General features: G+C 42.7%; 1 protein-coding gene across 2 annotated transcripts in view; it reads left to right on the top strand.

Annotated features, from left to right (window-relative positions):
* The window catches only part of LOC117048842 (fer-1-like protein 4), a 56,560-nt gene that overhangs the window by 21,831 nt on the left and 10,783 nt on the right, over nt 1-23,946 (top strand). For both annotated transcript variants that reach the window (XM_033153192.1, XM_033153193.1), the window contains exons 18-38: nt 48-168; nt 1,316-1,416; nt 1,832-1,919; nt 2,884-3,000; nt 3,539-3,691; nt 4,709-4,892; nt 5,784-5,908; nt 6,802-6,936; nt 7,454-7,627; nt 8,755-8,871; nt 9,669-9,830; nt 11,376-11,544; nt 12,200-12,366; nt 14,018-14,149; nt 14,992-15,034; nt 16,566-16,672; nt 18,036-18,167; nt 18,537-18,647; nt 22,206-22,333; nt 22,915-23,085; nt 23,756-23,910. In XM_033153192.1, the coding sequence (XP_033009083.1) occupies nt 48-168; nt 1,316-1,416; nt 1,832-1,919; nt 2,884-3,000; nt 3,539-3,691; nt 4,709-4,892; nt 5,784-5,908; nt 6,802-6,936; nt 7,454-7,627; nt 8,755-8,871; nt 9,669-9,830; nt 11,376-11,544; nt 12,200-12,366; nt 14,018-14,149; nt 14,992-15,034; nt 16,566-16,672; nt 18,036-18,167; nt 18,537-18,647; nt 22,206-22,333; nt 22,915-23,085; nt 23,756-23,910 (2,792 nt within the window). The remainder of the gene's footprint in view (nt 1-47; nt 169-1,315; nt 1,417-1,831; nt 1,920-2,883; nt 3,001-3,538; nt 3,692-4,708; nt 4,893-5,783; nt 5,909-6,801; nt 6,937-7,453; nt 7,628-8,754; nt 8,872-9,668; nt 9,831-11,375; nt 11,545-12,199; nt 12,367-14,017; nt 14,150-14,991; nt 15,035-16,565; nt 16,673-18,035; nt 18,168-18,536; nt 18,648-22,205; nt 22,334-22,914; nt 23,086-23,755; nt 23,911-23,946) is intronic.

The raw sequence follows: 23,946 nt of genomic DNA, 5'->3' as shown, positions 1-23,946 counted from the left end.
AGCTATTAGTAGAAGGTTTGTAAAACTTCTCTGTTTGCTGCTCTTAGCTCTTACAGCTGCGTGCCAATGCTACATGAGAAGCCCTGTGTGTATGTTTGGAGCTACTGGGAAGATTATACCTGGAGACTCTGTAATTCCAACTGGATTGTCAAAATAGCAGAGCGTTTGGTAAAGTATTGCTCTACCCGTAAAGGCTCTGTCAATCCCTGATACTTTTTTCTGATATACTTGTTTTATTTGCACCACACATCCTTAACTGGACTGAGAAAGAGCACGATTGAGATTAGATTCAGAGTACTCTCAGCTCTGTTCCGATGAAGGATGACATCCATGCTGCTTATATATGAGATACTTACTTTGTTATCTTTGAAATTTCTTACACCAGGAAGTATGTATGGCCCCTGCACCTCCAACTTTTAAGGAGATCTTCCCCCCCCCCGCTTTGTTTAGCTTTTTTATTGAACTCTGTTGATTTTATACTGACTTGTATTCCCCACCCCCATCTCTGAGTGTTGGGAGATTCCAGGGATTCCAGGTGCTTACCCAGGATTCATGTTTCCTTTTGGAAATGAGGTACAGCAGAGACTGTGGTGTCTTTATCATATATGGTTTATTTACACAGATATACAACCTTAGCCTTGGATTCATACAGAAATCAAACATTGCTGTCAAACATTGCTCTGACTCTCTCTCCAGCTTGCTGCTTTCCTTCTAGGTCACATCATTGCAAATCAACCCCGACTTCTTCTTTTTTTCAAACTAACCATGAGCTGGGGAGGGGCCACACCCATTTGCCATATCACACAGAACCCCTTTCCTTTGTTTCCATTAATAGCTCATCACCCAGGCTATCACTTCAACACAGGAAGCTAGCCTGGTTTATATTTTAACACTTGCAGGATCCCAGTGGGTGGGAGGGTCTCTGTATACAATACAGTCTATGCATACAGTAAACTCATAACAATATTTTAGCAATGTGGCAATTGCCAATTGTTTTAGCTCTTGGCTTGTTTTAATTGCTGTTACAAAGCATTGCCCACAACTGCAATATGAGTTAGGCCAGTGGTTTCTGCAAGCACCTCGCTTTTCTTTTAAATCTGGCCAGAGAGAAAACCCAGAGGTATGGGTTGAATAACTTCATGGACAAGTTGATGACCAGCTAGATCCCTCCTGATTATGCATGTGAGAACAGCTTGCTTTAATCATTTCCCCCCTTCGGCACAAGTATTATTGTGTAATAAATGAACACTTAAATAACATAAGAGAACACCTGTTGCTTCTGGGACTGATATCATTATTGTACTTGCTGTAACAGGAACATGGACTAGAAGAGGTGGAGAAGCTCCTGAGGAGACCAAGATCAAAGGCAGATGAGAGGCTTCGGCAGGTTCTAGAGGAGTTTGTAGCTGGATGTAGGTTAGTACTATATATTTTATTTCTTTTCACATAAAGCTGGCTTTTTAGCTCCCTCAGCCACAGATAATTGCAATAATCTTGAAATAATATCCTGGAGTCCAAGAACCACAAATCCTAGAAGCTAAAAGGGATAAAGGAACAACCCTCAGACCATCTTGTAGGTACAGTACAGACCCGTGTTTTGTTTGGGCTGTTGATTATGGTGCTTAATCTACAGGCCAGCAGTTCGATCCAAGCATGGGTCCAATGGAGGTGAAATGGGAAAGTTCACTCCAAAATGCAGAGTTAACTGGAATCGTCACCAACCCTGTATTAAATTCAGCTCGTGTTTTCATGTGATATGTGTAGCTACAGCCTGTGTGGTATGTGTGTGCTACTGTCATGAGCTCAGAACTCACAGCTTCTCTGATTCCAGGCAGTATTCTCTTAATGTGGACAAAAAGCCCATGGCCCGTCCAAACAACCTTGATCGATGCCGGATGAAATCTCTCCCACAAAACATTGTAAGTCATGTGATCAAGCTGTGTGCATGCACTCTTGAGGAGCAGAAAGGAATCTCAATGTTCCATGTAACAGCAAATACTCTGATCTTCATCTAGCCCAAAGTAAACATGGAACCCTCATTGTGTTGCCAGATTCGGTGGCTTTCAGAGTTTCTCCAGATCAGTGCAAATGTCTATAGCTTTGAAACCCATTGGCGGGGTGGATCTACATTACCAATTGGCATCCATTCATGTAGCAATTAATTCTTCATAGGAAAACTCCCCCCCCCCCGCACTTACAGCTAGTAATTGCACTTGCTGAAAAAGTTATCACAAGGGAGAAGCAAATCATAGGAACTCCACATAATCAGGCTGCAGCCAGGTCCTACTTGAAAACATAATTATGTGTCTCTCTAACAAGTAGAGTCAAAGGACCTGAAAAAGTTCCAAGCAAGAAATAATTGCCTCCTTATTCTGAACACTGTGGCTTATTTTTTTCTATGCTTTATCCTGCCTCTCTTCTTTGTTTTGTTTCCTTTTAACCCTTGGTATCTGCGCATGGCCTCCATCCTTCTTCCTCTTGCTGCATTCTGCCTTGGCTGTTCCATCCCATACTATTCTCCACTTACTGTTCCAATCCCCAAGTTCAAACTCAGGGCCCCTCCAGATGTCTTTTTAAAATTGTGATGGTATTGGGGCAGTCATATGCAATCCCACCTAGAGAGGCCCTTACTCTGAGTGAATTAAACATTTCCAAAATTATAGTAGTACTTTCTATTTATGAAAACACAAATCCCACAGCAATCTACAGCTTAGAGCTATAGAATTTGGAGATTCTCTGCTATGGGTAGTTTGCAAGGAGGTGTGGGAGAGCAGAAGAAGAGATTCACCTTTTGATGGAGGGAAAAAAGAAGATGGGACCTCTCAGCCTGGTCCCCTATGTGGTTAAATTCATGGTTAGAAGATGTGATCTTTTTGTCTTCAGATACTATATGCAAAACAGGGGATGCGCATAAGAAGGCGCCTTACTCGCACCAATGTCAAGGACAAAGTAAACGAGACAAAGATAATCTTGTCAAAGCTGCGCTTCCTGGCTAAAGAGGTATGTGATTGCAGGTGTGGGAGTGCAATCAGGTTTGGCAGCTCCTATACATTATACATTATATACATTAAAAGCTGGGTAGCTCAAGCAGTTGGGAAAGGAAACACTGCACCAGAGAACATGATATTCTAGTAATACCCTAGAATCCTTAGAATTTCTGTTTATGTTTTGAAAGAAGAAAACGAATGGGTTTCTAGTCCTTTTGGTAGTGGGGTTGGGGGTGGGAGAAATATGAGTGCATGTGAGAAATTCAGTGTGATGCTTTCCAAACCAGAAAGTGTGTGGATGGTCCATGAAAGGATCACGGGTTGAGATGAATTCGAAGAAGCTCAGCTCCCACTCTGGTCCCTACATCTGTTGCCTACACCCATGAATCACACCTTCCTTCACTTCTCGGTCTCAAACAAAAAGTTCCATTTAAAAAAACAAACAAAAACTAAACTCTTCCTCCACACAGATATGGAAAAAGAATGTTTGCACTTAAAAAAAAAATTAAGCTAGTTTTATTTCAGCTTTCCCTCTCATCCCCACCCCCCAGCCCCAATGTCCTATCCCTGATGTCCTGATCTGGATGTTTAGCAACAACAAGCGTGTCGCATACACTCGGATCCCTGCCCAAAACATCCTTTATGCAGTGGTAGAAGAGGAGAAAGGCAAGGACTGTGCCAAGATACAAACTGTCTTTCTCAAGGTGAGTGCTCACCATTTTTGTTCATTAAATTTCTGTTGCATGCACTTCACCCTCCAAGCAGCAAGAGACTCCAGGGGTTCCAGCACTTACCGGTACTTACCAATGGTTCAGTTTCCTTGGAACAACAACAACAACAACAATTTTATTATTTATAACCCCTCACATCTGTCTGGGTTTCCCCAGCCACTCTGAGCAGCTTCCAGCACATATATCAATCAATAACAATTTATTCGACCGTCAGTCAGAACACAATCATCCATACAAATTTTAAAAACCTGAGACAACTCAGAGGGGTTTACACTAAAACATACAGTAAAAGTAAATTATACATAAAAACCCATATCGATACCATCGATTTTGACCTTACGCTGTTTAAGGGCCAAAAAAAGAAATTTGGCCACCTCAAAGCACATATAAAAACATAATAAAACATTTTTTAAAAAAATTCCTGATACAGGACTGTTGGAATGGTCAATGGAGACTAGTATCTTTAGGATATATGATATTATTTACACATATATACAACCTGAGCATAGGATAGAGGGGCTCCACAGCTCTTGCCTCCCCATTAGGTTCCTAGGGTGATCCCCAGGCCATAGCTTTGGGATCCAGCATAGAGCACTATAAAGCCTCTGTGTGTCCAGCTTCCAGCACCAGCTACAAACTCACACACTCAAAACCTTCACTTGGCCTATTGCTCTCCCTCTTAGGGTGGCATAGCATCCCACCAGGTGAGGTGAGAAAAGGCCCATCCCTTTGTCCCTATGCAACAGGGCAACCTCTTTTGACACATAAATGGCAAGTTTTCTCTCACAGATTCTAACTTCACATACACAGGATTATAGGTTTGGAAGGGACCCATGTTTATCACCCAGACTGACACCCCACACACACACACTTAGAGCATTGCTTTATGTGTGGAAGCAGACCTAATAATTTATTTCATGCTTTTACTATCTCAGCACTTTTTGCCCTCACCATATTTTAACTGAAAAAAATATTATTTGGGGCTTAAAGGTTCCAGGGTCACGGAGTGGTGAAATCTTTGCAAAACTGGAAGTCTACATGTGGCTTGGGGTAACTAAATATGTGAAGAACAGCACCGCAGAGCTACCAGAGGAGTTCAAACCAATATATGATAAGGCTGTGCAGGCTGCAAGGATTCCAGCATACATCCCACCCAGTCAGCTCAACAGAGATGGTAAGCCCATATTGCTTTTTGTTACCCCCCAGTCCTTTCAGAAATGAAAAGATATCATGACTCAAAACTAGCGCAGGATGGAAGATTCTAATGTAAGGGTAGCCAGATGTTGTTGGACTCCAACTCCCATCAGCCCTAACCATCGTGGCCAGTTGTACAAAGCTGTGGCACAGCTGATTGGTGGCAGTGATCCTGTCCCATTCCGGTAAATAGCAGTGACATCAGTGCTGGGAGAGTGGCTCCACCTTATCACACATGCCACTATTGTCAAATGCCACAGTGAGATAAGAACCTGCTATATATGTTCATGCCACACAGAACTGATTTTTTTTATATGCTACTGTTCAGCAATTTCATATCAGAGTGAAGAAAGAAGAAGCCTCTGATATGTTAAAGGAAGACTCCTTAGTGAGCTCACTGCTAACATCCCCTCATCACTCAAGTGTGTGTGTGTGTGTGTGTGTGTTACCTTAGCTAAGTTGGCAGGTGTATGTTTGTGTGACACACACACACACACACACACACACACACACACACCTGTACCTGCCAACTTAGTTAAGGTAGCATTCAATGGATCTGAAGTGGACCCTAGTCCATGAAAGCTTGTACCACCATAATAAATTAGTCAGTTATTCAAAGTGCCACAAGACTCCAATGAGCTTTAAAAATGAAATGTTCATGTGGAGATTTTTTTTTTTTTTTTTTTTTTTTTTTTTTTAGTTCTAGCAGTTTCACTTTTGTGATTAAATGCTGTTGGATATATTTATCATTCCGCCCCATTGTAAACTTGTTGGAAGCAGCAATGATTCACATCAAAGTCCTGTCTAATGTGTGGAAATCACACATGGCTGTCATCCTGGAAAGCTGATGGATGCCTTTTGCTTTTTGCAGACTTCAGTTACTTTCAGCTGCGAGCCCATTTGTACCAGGCTCGAGGGATTCTCCCAGCTGATGAAAATGGCCTTTCTGATCCATTTGCAAAAGTGGTGTTTTCAACTCAGTGCCAGACTACATGTGTAAGTGTATTTGCAGCAAACTTGTGAGTAAACACATTTGATAGCCCAGGTGAATATTGAAATGGTCCATGATAGGGGTGGGGAAAATGCTTAGGGAGATGTTTTTGTTTGTGTTTTAGTGGGGAAATGGTGTTATAGATGTGCATAAAATTGATAAATGCCATTTTGGTTATTTTTGTTATGAAGGGAGAAACATAAGCTGCCAATGAATACTTGGGTAGCCTGGCCAAACTAGGGCTGTTAAGGAAACAACAGAGAGCCACTGAGGGTCGTTAACAAGACAAGAGAATGGTGTGACCAGAGAATGGGGATTTGGAAGGTTGTCATGGTAACTGCTGAGGGTGGGAGAGCAAGGGGTTTCTGGGAGGAAGAAAGAAGAAGAAGAGGGGAGAACCATCTTTGGAGTGTGCTGACTGCAGCCAGTTTATGCTGCTGCCTCTTGGAATGTCTATGCCATACAATCTGGACCCCCTCCATGCAGACTAAAGGTGTAAATAGGTGAACAAACCATATTTCTTAAAGCACGGCAGTCCCTGCCATGTCTTCCATTCTCCAAAGGGACACAGACCCTGTGTGTGTGCCTGTGGCCCCATGTGCTCTTTTGTAACACTAGTAAAAGAATATAAGAGTCCTGTTGGATGAGACCAATGGCCCATCTAGTCCAGCACTCTGTTTCCAGATTGCTCAAACTTATACCCATGAAAATCCCACAAGCAGAATGGAAGGGAAATGGTTAAGCAGTCCTTCCCTTTACTTAATTTCACAGACTCCTGGGGCAGCTTTTGTTTTAAAAAGTAAGTTGGGTGGAAGATATACATGACTGTGGATTGCATGGGTCTAGCCTGGTCCTAAAGGAGCTGTTTAAACAGCAGCTTTGATCTCTGTTAATTCAGATCTTGGAAGAGACACTCAGCCCAATGTGGAATGAATTACTTCTGTATGACCAGCTCATTATCGATGGAAAGAAGGAGGACTTGAAGACAGAGACTCCAATTGCTGTTGTCAATATCTTTGACTACAATAAATTTGTAAGTTTGAACATATAAACTCTCACCTGTTTTGTGTGGCTGTAATTTTCTATTTGGCTGCAATAGTTTTTCAGGTACCAAGAACTCACATAGGCCATAACCGCAGTTTCCTGCAGAAGCAATTCAAAATGGTTTGGGAACCACCAGCAGGTTGAAGGAATAATATACATGGCATGTTGCAGAAAAACCTACACCGATACATTTGATCTAGTCAAGCACTTGGGTGGGCTGAATGTGCATACTGAAGTTCCTAATCTAAACAATGAGTTGGGGGAGATTTTAAGTCACTCTAGCAGCAGGCTTGCTGGGCAGTGCTCAGCTGTGTGAATTTTCTGCATGAATAAAAAGCAGAGGCAGGATTGTGATGCAGTGAAGATGGAGGTAAGGGAGCTCATTGCTCTTAGATACAAAGGGTGCTGCAGTGTGGGTAAAATGTCCATCATTGGATCTAATGGGAAACTGGGTTCCTGAAATAGGTTTCTCGCCATATCTGATAGCTGCTTCCTCTTCTCTCCAGGGCTCACCTGAGTTCCTTGGCCGGGCCTTTGTTACACCACTGGTGAAGCTGGTAGATGAGCCATACAGCAAACCTTCTCTCCAGTTTTTTGACATTTACAAGGGACACAAAGCAGCTGGGGAATTAATTGCTGTCTTTGAGCTGATTGAACTGGATTATAGTGGCTACTTAGAGGTAAGTGGGCTCATTGCCACCTCATGGTTACAGGGATGTGTTTGGCAGCTTGACTACTGGTAGGTTGTGAACAGCCTGGGAATAGTCTCATAATAATAAAAAAATGGCCCAAATATCATGTAACAGTAAAGTTTTGTGCTGATGAGCTGGACAGAGCTTAAGTGGAACCTCAGGGACCTGTGCTCCATCACCTCATCCTGTGCTGTGCTGGAGGACTTTGCCAGTGTTTCAGTTCATTGTAATTAGGGATGGGGGAGAAATCTGTTTCAGTTTGCATTTAAAGGCAAATCTACTGCATTCACACTTTCCACATGAACCAAAACACAACCATCCTTCAACATTCCCCCCTCTCCAAATTTTGCAATGCAGTTCTCCAGCCAAGAAATGTGTGCAAAAATGTATACACTGGTGTAAAATGTATTTATTAGTATTTATTATAATGCATTTATTAGTGAAAATAACATACAAAATGTGTGATATTTGCTTGCAGCAAAGTACATATTAGGCAAAATATCATATGGACATCTCTATTGTGAGGACTTTAAAAAAAAAGAAATTGCAAATGTATATGGAAATGTGGAGAACTGAATTTAAGATCGGAGTAAGGAGAAACAGAGAGACACCAACACTGATAGATGTACTTATCCCTAACTGTAATTTAATTTTGCCTTGTGTGTGAACCAGGGATTGTGATTTATCATAAACTCTGGCTAGTTAAACAAGCCAGCTTCATATCCCCTGGTTTGATGTTGGCTTGTTTAAAAACTAACCAGAATTTGTGATAAAACTAAGTTCTCAGGTTCATCATGCTCTCCTAGCAGAGGGGCCTTGTGTTTTAGAGCAGGATCCTGAAGCATTGATGGGAAATAATTTTACGGAAAGACTTGATATGAGATAGGTAGTGCCCAAGTGCCTTTCAGTATATAACCAATGACCAGCTCTCACTGCTGACCACCCACAACCAGTGCTGCTCATACATATGGGATTAGAGGGAAAAGGCTTGACACCTTTCACTTTAGAAAGTAAGGATTGGTTATGATGGTAATTGGTGGATAAATTGACAGGTGGGCATTTACATCTACATAGCTATAGAGAAGACTTTTAAATTGTTGTTCTGTGCTGTCCAGCCATCAGTGCCTAGTGATGTAGAACCCAAGGAGCCGGAATATCTGGGAGACCCCCGTTCTGGACGATTCATTATCCCTGAAGGTATCCGACCAATCCTTAAAGAGTTTCGTATAGAGGTAACATTATTTGTTCTTCTTTTAGCAAAGGATTTATTTAACTTAACCATTTTGTTTTTAACCTGTTCAAATACATCAGTATTGTAGGGATTCTCCCTCTTACATATTGACATAATGATTATTTTTAATCATTCCTAATATTTAATTGCAATTATCATATTAATTGTTGCTCATTTATAATGTTGTATGAGCCAATTTGGGCACAATTTTGTGAAAAAGCAGCAAGGAAATAAACAGATGAGAGAATGAAGGAATGTAGTTTGACACACAGTAACTAAGAATGCAATCCAAATTCCCTTTGCTCCAGGCTGTGGGAGGGGTTGGATGGAGGTGTCTCCACCAGTGTCACTCCAATAGCACAGAACTCCCTGTTCTGCCCGCCAAATGTGTGGGTGAGTGAAAATGCTCCTGGTGGGATCCTTGCTGCTGGTGTTCTGGGGCAGAGATGAACTGAGGCCACGGCCATCATGTGTTTACATGAAGCCTAATCCAGGCCCAATCACTACATCAACTCCAAGATGGCACAGAGATTTGCCTGCTCCCTTGCCTTCTGTCCAGGCCTGCACCAGCACCATGTTAAGATCTACTGTTCCTCAGCTGGGGTTTGGCTTGCAGAGAACAGGAGAGAGTAGGTGGGTGTCATATAGATCTGTTAATCTAGAATGCAACTGTGAGTGGGCATTGGGGAAGGTGCTTCAGTGGTTTTTGAGAAGAGGACCATTTTAGAGAAGGAGGGTGTTGGGCCCTGTACGGAGTACCCAGAAGAGTAAACTCTTCTGCTTTCTTTCTTTTTTTAGATCTTGTTTTGGGGCCTGAGAGATCTGAAGCGTGTGAACTTGTTTGAGGTTGACCAGCCGCAGGTGATCATTGAATGTGCTGGGAAGAAAGTGGAGTCTGAAGTGATTACAGTGTACAAAGAGAACCCAAATTTCAATGAACTTGTCAAATTTGTTGATGTGGTGAGTAAGAGGCAGATCTCAAAAGACTGGGATCACCTTCCATTACCTGATTAACAAAACAAAACCAGAGTTGTACGGCAGTAATTTAGAAGCTCCTGTTATCTTGCGTTAGCCTCCACATTGTATACATTTCTGCTAAATAATGTTCCCATCCACTGAGAACCTTTGAGGTTTCCGTGTGCTTGATTATCAGTAGAAATGACTGAGCAACAATCTGAATGTTGCTGAATGGCTGATACTTTGGTCTTGAACAGAGCTCTAGAATTCTGCTATCATACCTGTGGAAGCTCCAATGATGGAGCAAGCTGTTGCTCTTGAAAGGCCATGCCACAATTAAAAAGATGCATTAAAAATACCACTAAAACATACATGCAACCCAACCAGTATATATGATTATTGTCTGAACTGATAAATTATAGCAGCTTTGGATTTATTTCTGAGATTTTGACTCTTAATCCATCCTTTTACTTGACTTGACCTCTCTTCCTAATGTTGCCAGGGTTGATGTGAATCATTCACAGTATCTTGTTGAACTAGGATACAGAACCATCCCACCAGTTATGAAATCACTTTACACAGCGAATAATCTTATTTGGGACCTTATATTAACTGCTGCTTTTCATCCTGACCAAGATTACTAATTCAGTAATGGTTCTAGAAGTATTAGCAAACAAAATAAGAGACACTATTACAATCAAGGGCATCAAAATTGGAAATAAAGAATTTAAACTTAAAGCATTCGCCGATGACCTGGTGATAACATTAGAGGAACCTCAAGATAGTATTGGAGAAATGTTGATAAAAATAGAGGAATTTGGGAAATTGGCAGGATTCAAATTGAACAAAGGAAAAACAAAAATGTTGGTTAAAAACATGAGTAAAATTGAAAGTGAGGAGTTTGAAAAAAGATATGGGTTAACAGTGGTCAAACAGATAAAATATCTTGGTATCAATTTAACATCGAAAAATATAAATTTATTTAATGACAATTATATACCAATTTGGAGAGAAATCAAAAGGGATATAGATGTGTGGGGAAGATTGAATCTGTCATTATGGGGAAGGATAGCAGCTATCAAAATGAACGTGTTACCCAGACTATTGTTTCTGTTTTAATTTCTGTTATCATTGCTGGGCTGTTTTAATAGGATTGCTTTATTGCATGCTTTATTCATGGATAAAGTTTGTTTTAACTGCATTGTTTTATTGGGTACAGGCAACTCCCCGTTTGTGCAGGGGCCACATGCCAGGTCATTGCACACGTCAGTGGTTATGCATAAACCCTGCCCTTATTCCTCCCCCTTCTGGGGCCAAAAACAACACACACGTCAGCGGTCATGCATCAATTGGATGCATGCAAAATGGTTGCCGCCTGTATTTTGATTCTGTAATTTTTCTGTATATTAACAATGTTGTGCTATATGTGTATGTGTGTGTGCTTTGTACACTGCTTAGAAGCCATCTGGGCACCAAGCAGTGTATAATCAATAAATGACTAATAATGAATAAATAATCTGCTTTGTGGCACCTGATTGTATTCCACAGGAGCTTCCAGAGCAGGTGTACTTGCACCCACCACTCAGTATCTTCGTGGTGGAAAAGAGGGCCTTTGGACGCTCTGTCATGGTGGGAACTCACATAGTTTCCCATATTATGAAATTTGCTCCTAAAGAGCTAGATGAGTTGGAAGAGGAAGATGACAGCCCATCCAAAAGTGAGTCTTTAGAATCCCAACTCCTTTAAGGGACCTTGCAATGAGGTGGAATTGTGTGAGGGTCGAGTTAGCGTTTTATGTGCTGGGATTTAACATTTGCAGAGTGTGACACCATGCACGTGGCATTGAACTAGGGCTACTCTGCTGCTCATGGCCATATCTAATTTCTCCATTTTGCTTTTTAAATATCTTCTCAGAGTCAGATTGTATTATTTCCACCTAAAACCCATGCTGAGAACATATAGAGACTGTATTTCATGAAGGAGCTTTAAGATGAGTCAGGCCAGTGGTACATCTAAATGCAACATCCTTTCTCTTTGTCAGCTAATTAGAGGAAAGTTGTGGGTGGGTGGCAAAGGGCAGGGCCACACCATACATTTAAAGCATATTAAACACATATTTAAAGCATATGGCTTCCCCCAAAGAATCCTGAGAGCTATAGTTTGTTAAGGGTGCTGGGAATTGCAGCTCAGGGGGGATGAAACTACAGTTCCCAGAAATCTTTGGGGGAAGTCATGTGCTTTAAATTTGCACTGAATGTGCTTTAAATGTATGTTGTGGATGTGTCCATAACTGGTTAGTAAAGCAGAAATGATTCAGCAAGTGAAGGCATGTATTCATACTAAAGTATTCAATTTATACTGTTTTCTTACAGCACGGAAAGCCTCACGGCCGAAAATCTCCAAATCGGTTCTGAATCTTGGTGCAGCTGCTGGGAAGACAGTGATAAACATTGGTGCAGCTGCTGGTCAGACAGTAATAAATATTGGTGCAGCTGCTGGAGACATAGGTAGCAAAGTAAATCCCCTTAAGCTTGCAAAGGTGAGTGCAGCAATTGGATGGTCACAGATTCTGCTGTTAGAGGAGTGTTGTGGCTCATAGGAAGTGCCTTTCTAAATCCACATTGCAGAAATGGATTTTCCACATAGCTGAATCATTCAAAAAGCTTAGGCACTTTATGGTGGGGGGACTTTACTGAGCAGCAGAAAAGGGGTGGTGGAATACAAACAGCAGGAGTATAAATGAAAATAGATATCACTGGAAACAGATCGTTACAGATTTCACTAGGGTTCCCAGAGAAGATTCTCAGACACATCCTTTTATCCTAAATCCCAGGTATTTATCACAAAAGTGAGTGCTGAGTTGCAGTTCTTTGTTACTGATTTCTCTAGCAGTAGGCATGGGTTGTGGTGTGTATGTGAGAGAGCTATGCGTGTTATACATGCACATCTGCCCCAGGGAAAGCATTTTGATCTTTCCCGTCAGAAATTTCTTTTGTAGGAAAAGCCATGCAACAACTGTGGGAGGTAATATGGTTTAAGGGATGTGAGTCATTTCCATATCAGAGCATTAGTAAGCAGTCAACATAAAACCAGGAGAATCTGGGAGATAAGACGCTCAGAAAATTGGTGGAAAGTGTGATTAAAGTTAGAATTATCAAACCTATGGAACAAGTTTTGCTAAGGAAGAATCAGCATGGCTTCCCCCAAATGAAATTTCTGCTTCACTAATCTTTTAGAGAGGGACACTGGTGGCACAGAGCCTCTTGGGCTTGCCGATCATAAGATTGGTGGTTCGAATCCCTGTGACTTGTTCGGTCCCAGCTCCTGCCAACCTAGCAGTTTGAAAGTATGCCAGTGTAAGCAGATAAATAGGTACCGCTCCGGCAGGAAGGTAAACAGTGTTTCCGTGCGCTGCTCTGGTTTCGGTGTTCCATTGTGCCAGAAGCGGCTTAGTCATGCTGGCCACATGACCCGGAAAAACTGTCTGCGGACAAACGCCGGCTCCCATGGCCTATAAAGCGAGATGAGCGCCGCAACCCCAGAGTCGTCTGCGACTGGACAAAACTGTCAGGGGTCCTTTACCTTTACTTTTAATCTTTTAGAATTATTTGAGAGTGTCAGTAGAATAATTTTAGTAGCAGACATTATACACTTGGACTTGAAAAAAGATTTGAAACAGTCCTTCATGAATGACTTCTGGGTGAACATAACAGGGATAAGAGGATGTGTCCTCTTGTGGACTTGTAACTAACTGAAGAATAAGAATCCAGAGAAATCCAGTAAAAGGATAGTTTTCACAAAGAAGAGATATAAGCAACAGGGTCTTCCAATGATTTGCTATTGAAATTGTTACCATTTAATGTATTTATAAAATATCTGTAATTGGGGGAAGCAATGAGGTAGTAAAGCAGCAACATGTGGACCAGAATTCAGAATCTAGGGGCCCTCCAGGTACTGTTGAACTCCAGTTCGCATTCCAGATTGCTAAATAGAACCTCCATGTTTGGGAGCAGTTTACCTCTTACTCATTGCTGGGGGAATAGAGGCGAGCTTGCATATAGGCTTCATTGAGCCATCTGGCTGGACACTGTTGGAAGAAGGACATTGGACCTGATGGAGCTTCTGGGCCAACCCAGTAGGGCCCTTGTGTTCACACATGCCTTTGATAGATTGAGATAATTTATTCTCAGGCACCTCTGAAGAAACTCCCAATTGATAAACTCATGCCGAAGGAGGAAGAATTTGAGGAGGAAAAGCCTGAGAAAGAAGAGCTGGATTGGTGGTCTAAGTACTATGAATCATTAAAGGAATTAAACAACCAGGTAATGGGATTTCAACTACTGAATTGTATTTGCAATAGAATGTAACCTGCTGCCGTCCATATGCTTTGGATTACAGCTCCCTTCATCCCTGACCATGGTTCATGCTGGCTGTGGCTGATAGGAGCTGTAGTCCAAAAAATCTGAACGGCAGCAGATTGGGGATTGCTCAGGTGTGAAGCAAATGGCTGCAGTAGAGAACTACATAGGACAGGTAGGAGGAAGCAGATAAAACCATATCCCGTCAGGATACTGCAATCCCCTGATGGGATTTGGAGAAGGAGAAGAAAGAAGAATGGGAGGGGAGTAGGAAAGGTCCTTGAGTAAACTTAGCAAGAGGATGGGTTCTTTTATGGATTGAGAACTACTCCAATGGGTAGATCAGTGTTTTTATAGTGGGAGTAGATTGTAATTTCTTGGGAGTTGGACATCCCTGTTCTAGTACAAAGCAGGATACTTTAAAGACTGAATTGGAATGCGGGGTGGGTGGGTGGGTGGGAGTTAGAATGGTGCTCAGAGTCCAGGAGAGGAGCACTGGTGGTGGGAGGGCTCCACCCTGATGGAGGTCCCAGCTGTACCCTAATAAGCTAAAGCATTTCTCCTGCCAATCATTAACAAATCAAAGTTAATTTCAATGGGTCTACTCTGAGTAGGTCTAATACTGGAGACAACTCAAAAATTTGTGTTATATAGCTTCTGTTTTCTGCAGCAAAATTTATGGGTTTTTGGAGTTTTGGGGGTGGTGTTATTATGAAATTCATCTCACATTGTTAATAGATTTGCTCAGTTAGTAGTGACTGATGGTTATTTGTCATAGTCTGATTAATGACTATCCTATTTTACAGTCCTTCAGTGATGAGGAAGAGGAAGAGGACCCAAATGATCCAGGTGAGATCTTCATACTGTAAAAATTGCCAGGACCAGGACCTGAACTTTCCAGAATATCTGGTGTTCAAATGACCCAAAGTGGTTTTTTTTATTATTGTTCTGTCTGTGCTCCCCTTCCCTGAGCTGTGAGAAGCACGGTTCCCTATGTTGGTGTAATGTGGAAAAATAGGTGAAATTGCGCCTGGATTCTGTTCAGGGTTAGCATGTCAGCTGCACTGCGTGGTTAAAAATATCTTTGGGTTATTTGTATTCACCCAAGACCAAATGCCTAAAGCATTACTCATCCACTCTCCCTTTCTCTAAGGAATGTTTGTACATGCAGTGATTGGTATAAAGCCAAGGCTGGATTCAGCCATATTGGCATGATTGTGTGGGTATTTGCAAAGGTTACATGCTATATGGTAAAGTACAGCATGGTGAGCTAGCATGGTAAAGTGCTAGTGAATCTCTCTGTAAACTTGGATCTTTACGAGGTTTATTTCTAAGACCAAAGAACTGTATTGTAGTAGATTAGTTCATGATGTACCAGCATCTCTTAAAAGTTAATGTAGATAGTGTGTTTATGCTTGTCTTGCACCATGAGACAAAACACACTTTATACTTTGAACTGGACTCTGTGGTAAAGGAGTTTTCTTAACCGGGAATTCTGGAAAAGACCGACTATTGGAAAGCAGGAAGACTCTGGTGTTCTGCTGGAAGACTCTGCTGGAGCTGTGCATACTCTGCTGCTCAAAGCGTGGTGTACAGTGGTGCTACCTCTAGTTATGAACTTAATTTGTTCCAAAGGTCCGTTCTTAACCTGAAACTGTTCTTAACTAGAGGCGTGCTTTCGCTAACGGGGCCTCTTGCTGCCGATTTCCGTTCTTATCCTGGGGCAAAGTTCTCAACTTGAGGTAACTGTTCCACGTTAGCAGAGTTTGTAACCTGAAGCTTTTGAAACCTGAGGCATTTGTAACTCGGAGTACCACTGTAGTATTAACAACAGAGGGGGGCCCCCAGTATAGCAGGTGATGGGTCTAACATCCTTTGCAGGGAGAGACCAGTGGTGCTTTTTGTGAATATTGGTCTATTTGCAAATGTACAAAATGAACAGGAATTATAATTGGGCACAGAGTCAATTCACAGTAATAGGTGTTCAGTCTCTCAAAATCCTTTTTCTCTGGCTGGCAAACTGCTCCTTTCAGATTTCATAGGATTGGTTCACACACAGCCATCTTAATGCTTACACTATGCTTGCAGAAACCTCCCAGTGCCTGCAGTGCGCCCCGGTTCTGTCAGCTGCGACTGGTGTCTGCAGTGGAACCACTTCCAGCCTTTCTTTGCCCTGCACGCACACTGAATTCTCAATTGCAAGCATGAATGCCTAATGCTAGAAAGAATAAAGGAGAAGAACGGGATGGAGAGCGACAGTCTGGTCATTGACTTTGTTGGAAATTGTTCAAAGCTGTAGGGATTGATTGGAAAATCTGTGTGATATTTGACTGTATGAGTTGAACAAATTATCCCATTAATTTCTCAATGTCTTATTTAGATGGAGGGAACTTAAATGTTGCTTCTCTTGATGTGGAAGGGGACGATGGCCCAATAGTTGAAGCTGAGCCAGTTCGTCCCAAAAGGAAACTTATAGCTACATTAAAGGTAGGTCTTTCAGAGACAGAATCCTGTCCTAAGTTATCAAGGGTAAGTCCTATTAAGGATAAGTAAGTGAAGGGTCATGGCTCATTGGCAGAACACATGGGTTGTATGCAAAAGGCACCAGGTTCAATCCCTAGTGTTTCCATGTAGGGCTGGAAAAGATTCCCACCTGAAACCCTCAAGAGCTGTTGCCAGTCAGTGTCAGCAATACTGAGCTAATTTCCAAACGATCTGACTAGATACAAGGCGCTGCCTATGTTCCTATTGGTTTCTGTGAGACTAGGGCTGGTGTATTTCAGCCCCCCCCCCCCATCTGCATGTTATGCACATCAATTTGGGCATTTCCTGCCAATTGATTTGTGTTTGCTCCTGACATTTACCACAAAAGAATTGGGAAGGAGTAGTGCAAATACTGTACTTTTCCATGTATAAGAGTATGGTTTTTTATTCAAAAATCATTTTCAAAATTAGGCGTTGTCTTATAAATGGGTAGTGCACTGTGGGGCCGTGGGATTGGTTGCTGCCACGAGAGTTCGAGAGTGTTCTTGGGGGCTGCTGCAAGGGCTGTTGTTGATTGGCTGTCGCTGCAGCAATTGGACAGGTGATTTCCTGCTTTTTTTGGCAGTGGAACAGAGAATAGGTTGCTTTGTCAATGTGTGCAAGGAGCATTGCCTGTGGCAGGTGAGCTATTTTTTGCATTTCTCCCTTAAAAAAGCTCAACAACTCTGCCCCCCCAAAAAAGCTCAACAACTGTTGGCAATCCTCCCCCCAAAAAAAGTTCAACAACTTCGGGGAATTTCCTCCCTATTTTCTTAATTTTGAGTCCCCCCAAATACAGGGCATGTTATACACGGGGACGTTTTATACACGGGAAAGTACTGTAATCGTTAACTTCCCTATTTGCTCAGGCCAGGAAAGAGTGGCCTGTCTTATTTATGTGTGTATTGTTGTTTGTTTATAAAAGTATTTATATACCACCATTTCATAATTTTTTTGACCAAGGCACCAATGTTCATGATGTTCTATTCTGTCAGCCTGTGAGGCTGATACCACAGTGAAGAATGATAAGGAGAGATGTGGCTGACTGCTCTTTATGACTCTTTATTAGCTCTTCGAAACCAACAAAGAGCATCTTACAACATCTTAAAGACTACACATTTGTTTTAATGGATTTCATGGATCCACTTAAATTTTTTTGTAGAGGCCTGTAGCAACCTGTAGCGACATAACAACCTATTCACTTGATCGGTGATAAAACTGAAAACAGATCACTTGAGGGGACTCTGGTTGCACTAACTTTTCTCTGGTTTGTGTTATCAGCTGTTATGGCAAGAAAGCTCTAAAACTAACACGTCTCTCATTTCAGATCTACAGTTCAGAGCTGGAAAACGAGTTTGACAATTTTGAGGACTGGCTATGTATTTTTCCACTTCATCGTGGGAAAGCCAATGAAGATGAAGATGGAAACGAAGAAGATAATTTAGTGGGAAAATACAAGGTAACTGGCTGGATTCAACTAACCCTGTGCACTAACATAATGGCGGATCTAGCCTGCTCTATAGGATGAAGGCTCATACTTCGCTCAGAATGCAGTAATAAACCTCCTTGTGTCTATTCCTTGTGGAGTTATAGCTTTACTTTTACTGTGCTCTTCCTCCTCCTGTCTCTCCTGTGATTTATTGCACTTCCAATATATGTGTCACCAGAGGTGTGGTAGAGCTGTGATACTGCAAGACTCAACATGCTGCAGTCTCCTAGGAAACAAGAAGAAAAATCTTCTAACAGGTGTTAGGGCTATTCAAAATATCATTCTACAATACTAGAAAGAGTGACATAGGTTTCCTTTTGTTTAATCCCTCTTTTGCAGGGCTCATTCTATGTCTATCGGGCTGAAGAGGCAGGTGCAGAGCACAAGATCTCCCAGGGCATCCCCAGAAACAGACCCATTAAGGTCCTTGTCCGAATTTATATTGTAAAAGTAAGTATTTGTACTGAATGGCATGAGATTGGAAACCTGTGCTACAATTACCAGATAATGAATTCATAACCATCCCACATCCTGCAAAGTCCTCTGGGATTGGAATCGGAGGTGGGACCGATTCGGATGGTCCACCCCCGCCACGTAATGGATCCAAATGGTTTCCAGAGATTGGTAGGGGATGCTTTATCCCATGTTGATGGCCTTTCAGCTGATTCCCTGGTGGCCCGCTGGAATGTGGAGTTAACTAGGGCTATTGACTGTTTGGCTCCAAAGCGCCCTCTCTGATTGCATGGAGCCCGGACAGCCCCTTGGTTTTCCACGGATCTGAGGGCAATGAAACAATCACTGAGATGGCTAGAGCGCCGGTGGCGGATAACTCATTCTGAATCTTACCAGACATGGGTTAGAGTTCAATGTCGAGCCTACCAAGTGGCAATAGTGACGGTGAAGAAGTCCTTCTTCACCGCCTCTATTGCATGTGCAGAAAACAGCATCAGGAGACTCTTTCAGGTGGTTTGCAATTTAGTGGAACTACCTGCTCCATCGGGGCCCAGTATGGGCCACATGATCTGCAATGATTTTGCAAAGTTTTTTGCAGATAAAGTCGCTCAGATTTGGGAAGAGGTAGACTCCACCATGGGAGCAGGGCTGGGGCAGGAGAGTGCTAGAGTCCTGTCTAGTCAAGTTGCGTGGGATCTGTTCCAATCTGTTACCTCTGAGGATGTGGACAGGCAGCTTGGACAAGTGAAACCAACCACCTGTCTCCTTGATCCTTGCCCACCCTGGCTTATAAAAGCTAGCCGGGAAGGGCTGGGCGATAGGCTTTGTGGGGTGGTGAATGCTTCACTCTGTGAGAGAGCCTTCCCAGACCCACTGAAAGAGGGTTCATTCAAACAGCCTCTTAAAAAAAAAAAAAAACATCTTTAGATGCGGCCAATATGACCATCACCCAGTCTCAAATCTTCCATTCTTGGGCAAGGTGATTGAGCGAGTGGTTGCTGAACAACTCCAGGCACGCCTGGAAGAAGCGGACCATTTGAATTCCTTCCAGTCAGGATTCAGGCCTCATCATGGGACTGAAACTGCCTTGGTCGCACTGGCCGATGATCTTTGGCGGGCTAGGGACAAAAGTGAGAGCTGTTTCCTAGTTCTGCTGGATCTCTCAGCGGCTTTTGATACCATCGACCATAACATCCTTCTGGACCATCTAGAGGGGCTGGGAGCTGGGGGCACTGTTATGCAGTGGTTGCGCTGCTTCTTCCTGGGCCATGTTCAGAAAGTGGGGGGGTGAGTGTTCAGACCCATGGACTCTCACTTGTGGGGTGCCTCAAGGTTCTGTCCTCTCCCCCATGCTTTTTAACATCTACATGGAGCCACTGGGAGAGATCATCAGGGGGTTTGGGCTGGGTGTTCATCAGTATGCGGATTATACTCAGCTCTACCTCTCTTTCAAATCAGAACCAGTGAAGGCAGTGAAGCTCTTGTGTGAGTGTCTGGAGGCGGTTGGAGGATGGATGGCGGCTAATGGATTGAGGTTGAATCCTGACAAGACAGATGTTCTGTTCTTGGGGGACAGGAGGCAGGCAGGTGTGGAGGACTCCCTAGTCCTAAATGGGGTAACTGTGCCCCTGAAGGACCAGGTGAGCAGCCTGGGAGTAATTTTGGACTCACAGCTGTCCATGGAGGTGCAGCTCCATCTGGTACGCAGGCTGAGAACCTATCTGCCCGCGGACTGTCTCGCCAGAGTGGTGCATGCTCTGCTTATCTCTTGCTTGGACTACTGCAATGCACTCTATGTGGGGCTACCTTTGAAGGTGACCTGGAAACTACAACTAATCCAGAATGCAGCGGCTACACTGGTGACTGGGAGTGGCCACCGAGACCACATAACACCGGTCTTGAAAGACTTACATTGGCTCCCAGTACATTTCTGAGCACAATTCAAAGTGTTGGTGCTGACCTTTAAAGCCCTAAATGGCCTCGGACCAGTATACCTGAAGGAGCGTCTCCACCCCCATCGTTCTGCCCAGACACTGAGGCCCAGCTCTGATGGCCTACTGGCAGTTCCCTCACTGCAAGAAGCCAAGTTACAGGGAACCAGGCAGAGGGCCTTCTCAGTAGTGGCACCCGATGTCCCACCAGATATTGAAGAGAAAAACAACTACCAGACTTTTAGAGGACATCTGAAGGCAGCCCTGTTTAGGGGAGCTTTTAATGTTTGATGGACTATTGCATTTTAATATTTTGTTGGAAGCCGCCCAGAGTGGCTGGGAAAACCCAGCCAGATGGGCGTGGTATTAATAATAATAATAATAATAATAATAATAATAATAATAATAAATTAATTATTATTAATTCTGTTGTCACTGTTCATATCTCCTTTGAGCTATGGCAAGGATGATCTCCCAAGATGGATAGTGGTTCTGTGATTTAAATCCTTCATTCAATTCAAGCTGCTCCTAATAATTGTGCTTTCATGAATTTGAGGATGAGATGTCACAGAAGGAGCCCCTTGAATTCCCAGACTCTGCCTTTAGATTGGGGAGACTTGGGACTGCTAGTACCTATGATTCCATTCCAAGATGCAAACAGCATTCTAAAATGTTCCGTATTTTGCAGAGAGCCTCCGGACTCTCAGTGTTTTTCAGGAGACATTCAAGTGCATACAAAAATGTTAGGTTTGCACAGTTAAAGTAGATTAAAGTGCTCTATCATCCCAATGCATAAAATCTCCCTCTCCATTTTAAGCAGCCTTTTTGCAGTTTGGAAAGTGACAGGGAAATGCATTGAAAAGTGGGGGGTGGATGAATAATTAATGGGAGAACATGTAAATGCCCCACAAGCAAATCAGAATGAACTCCGGCTGACTGTTCATTGTCATATAACTGTCCTGTATAGGAATCAGAATGAATGCTGCATAACCTTTGTGCAAAATAATCAGGATGAATGCTAAATAAACAAGAGCCTGCAATATATTCCTTTATCTCAGCACATCATAAAAACATAGCAGTTCTTTTCCGCTTTAGAACAGTACTGCTTCATTGAAGTTCCTTTTGAGGGAAAGTGGGGTTGTCTCACTCTTTCAGGGCATCCTGGTTTTTACTTTTTGAAGTATGTCAGCCCTAGGTTTCCTCCCCACTCCATTCAGGTTTGATTGGCTAGTGACCATAGTTTTGCCTGTAACATGTGTCCTAGCTTCAGCAAGCAAGCCTTCTGAAGTGACAGGCACTTTAATTGTGGTTCTGCTCCTGCTTGGGAAATATTGGTCTGGTTGGCAGGAAATAATTTTTTTTGCGGAAGGAGAAAAGCGGCTAACTTCTAGGTAGCTCTGCCTCCTGAGGCTGAAAATGATGATCTTCCAGTTCCTTGTAACTCTATGATTTTATAACTGTTGATGTTTTGATCATGTAACACAGGTCAGTGATCTTTTGCAATAGCAGATTTTTTGTTAACGATTCAACCTGAAGCTTCACGAAGGTGTTTCCAGACAAATATATGTAATGCTATATGGTTTTGTGCCGCCAATGTTATAGTGCCACGTGTTATGCTTTTTAGGCAACTAATCTGAGTCCAGCAGACCCCAATGGCAAGGCAGATCCCTACCTTGTGGTTAAAATCGGGCAGCAACAGAAAGACACCAAGGAGCGATACATCCCAAAGCAGCTGAATCCAGTCTTTGGAGAGTAAGAACGCAGCTTTACTTTGCATCTGAGTTGTATCCTCTCCACATTGCTTATAGCAGACTTTGCCTTACCACTAGGTGAACCTAGGCAACTGCAAAGGGTAGCTTGTGTTGGTCCCATTGTTGGAGATGCAAAAGGGAGGGATTTGTATTCTCAGCACCACCTAGGTGTGCATGCATCTCTAATAAGATGGCGGTGCAGCAAAGAAGGAAAGAGGGCTTTCTATAGGAAGATGAGGAAGGGTATAGCAGTTATCAAAAGTTAGCGGAAATGAGGGGTGAACAAACGAGATCATAATTGGGTTCTGCCAATGACTTGGCCACATGAGATGGGGGAGGGAAATTTGAAGTTCAGGATCTTCAAGGTGAAGGGGCTGTTAAAGGGGGCTTGTGCCAGTTGGATGTCAAGGATGGATGAGTGTGACTTTACCCAGATATGATACAGAGGTTTAAAATGGTGCAGGTTCTATTACAACAAGAATTAAAGTGGTGGTGGTTGTACAGAGCCTACTTCCATAGGTTGTTTCCCATCCTCTAGTTGCCCATATATATTCTCATCCTGTCTGCCTCTCTCTTCTTCAGAGTGCTGGAGCTGAGCATATCCTTTCCCATAGAATCAGAACTCACCATATCGATATTTGACCATGATTTGGTCGGATCAGATGACTTAATTGGGGAAACAAAGATTGACTTGGAGAACCGATTCTACAGCAATCACAGAGCCAACTGTGGGGTGGCCTCACAATATGACACGTATGTAATATAGAAGGAGTTAGCAAGGCAACCACAAACCCTTCTTGTAATTTTGTGAATATTTTAAAAATTATTATTTTGCAGAAAGTATTGCTCTTTCAAGTGGCTGGTAGCAACTCTGTGGCTTTCCCAATGAAGCCTGTTTCTATAGTGGTGGGTAGGGGTTGGACTCCCAGTGCTCCCTGCTCTATAGAAACATCTCCTGGAATGCTAGCACTAAGATGAAATAAACCAGCTTCACATTCAGTTCTGTACCCATTAGGAGGTAATGGCTATGGCCTCACATGACACTAAGCCATCATTGGATGTAACTGTTCAACAAACCACAGGTCATCTTACAGATGAACTGACAAGCCACAGCTTTTTTCTCCAAAGCTTATTTTGTTCTCCATCTGATCTTGCCTTGTAGCTTAGATGAGCACCAAATGAAACAAGGTTAAACAATGTAGTTGTGTTCAGACATAATGCCATGCTAAAGTTAAAACAAGCCACGATGAGTTAAGCCAATAACAAACCATGGTTTCACTCTGTGCTTTGTTTTCAGAATACAAGCCATGGTTAGTCTGCTAGGTTTAGATGTTCAAACAAACCATACTTTGACTTAACAAACCATGGTGTAGTATTATGTGCAGACCAGGCCAATAAGTTTGATCCTGTTCCTTCCTTACAGAGAGGGCTACAACATGTGGCGTGATGCTTTCAAACCCACACATATCTTGGACAGTTTGTGTAAGAAGAATTCACTCCCCTCAGCTGAGTACAGGCGGGAGGAAGTCAAAGTAAACAACAAGATTTTTAAGATCCCTCCTGAAGCTTTTCCTGAAGGTACTGGCTTATGCTAAAAAAAAACAACAACCTTTT

This window comes from Lacerta agilis, chromosome 6, assembly GCF_009819535.1.
Source record: "Lacerta agilis isolate rLacAgi1 chromosome 6, rLacAgi1.pri, whole genome shotgun sequence".
Taxonomy (NCBI): domain Eukaryota; kingdom Metazoa; phylum Chordata; class Lepidosauria; order Squamata; family Lacertidae; genus Lacerta; species Lacerta agilis.
The sequence above is the reverse complement of the archived record's forward strand: the minus strand, read 5'-3'. Positions and strand labels throughout refer to the sequence as shown.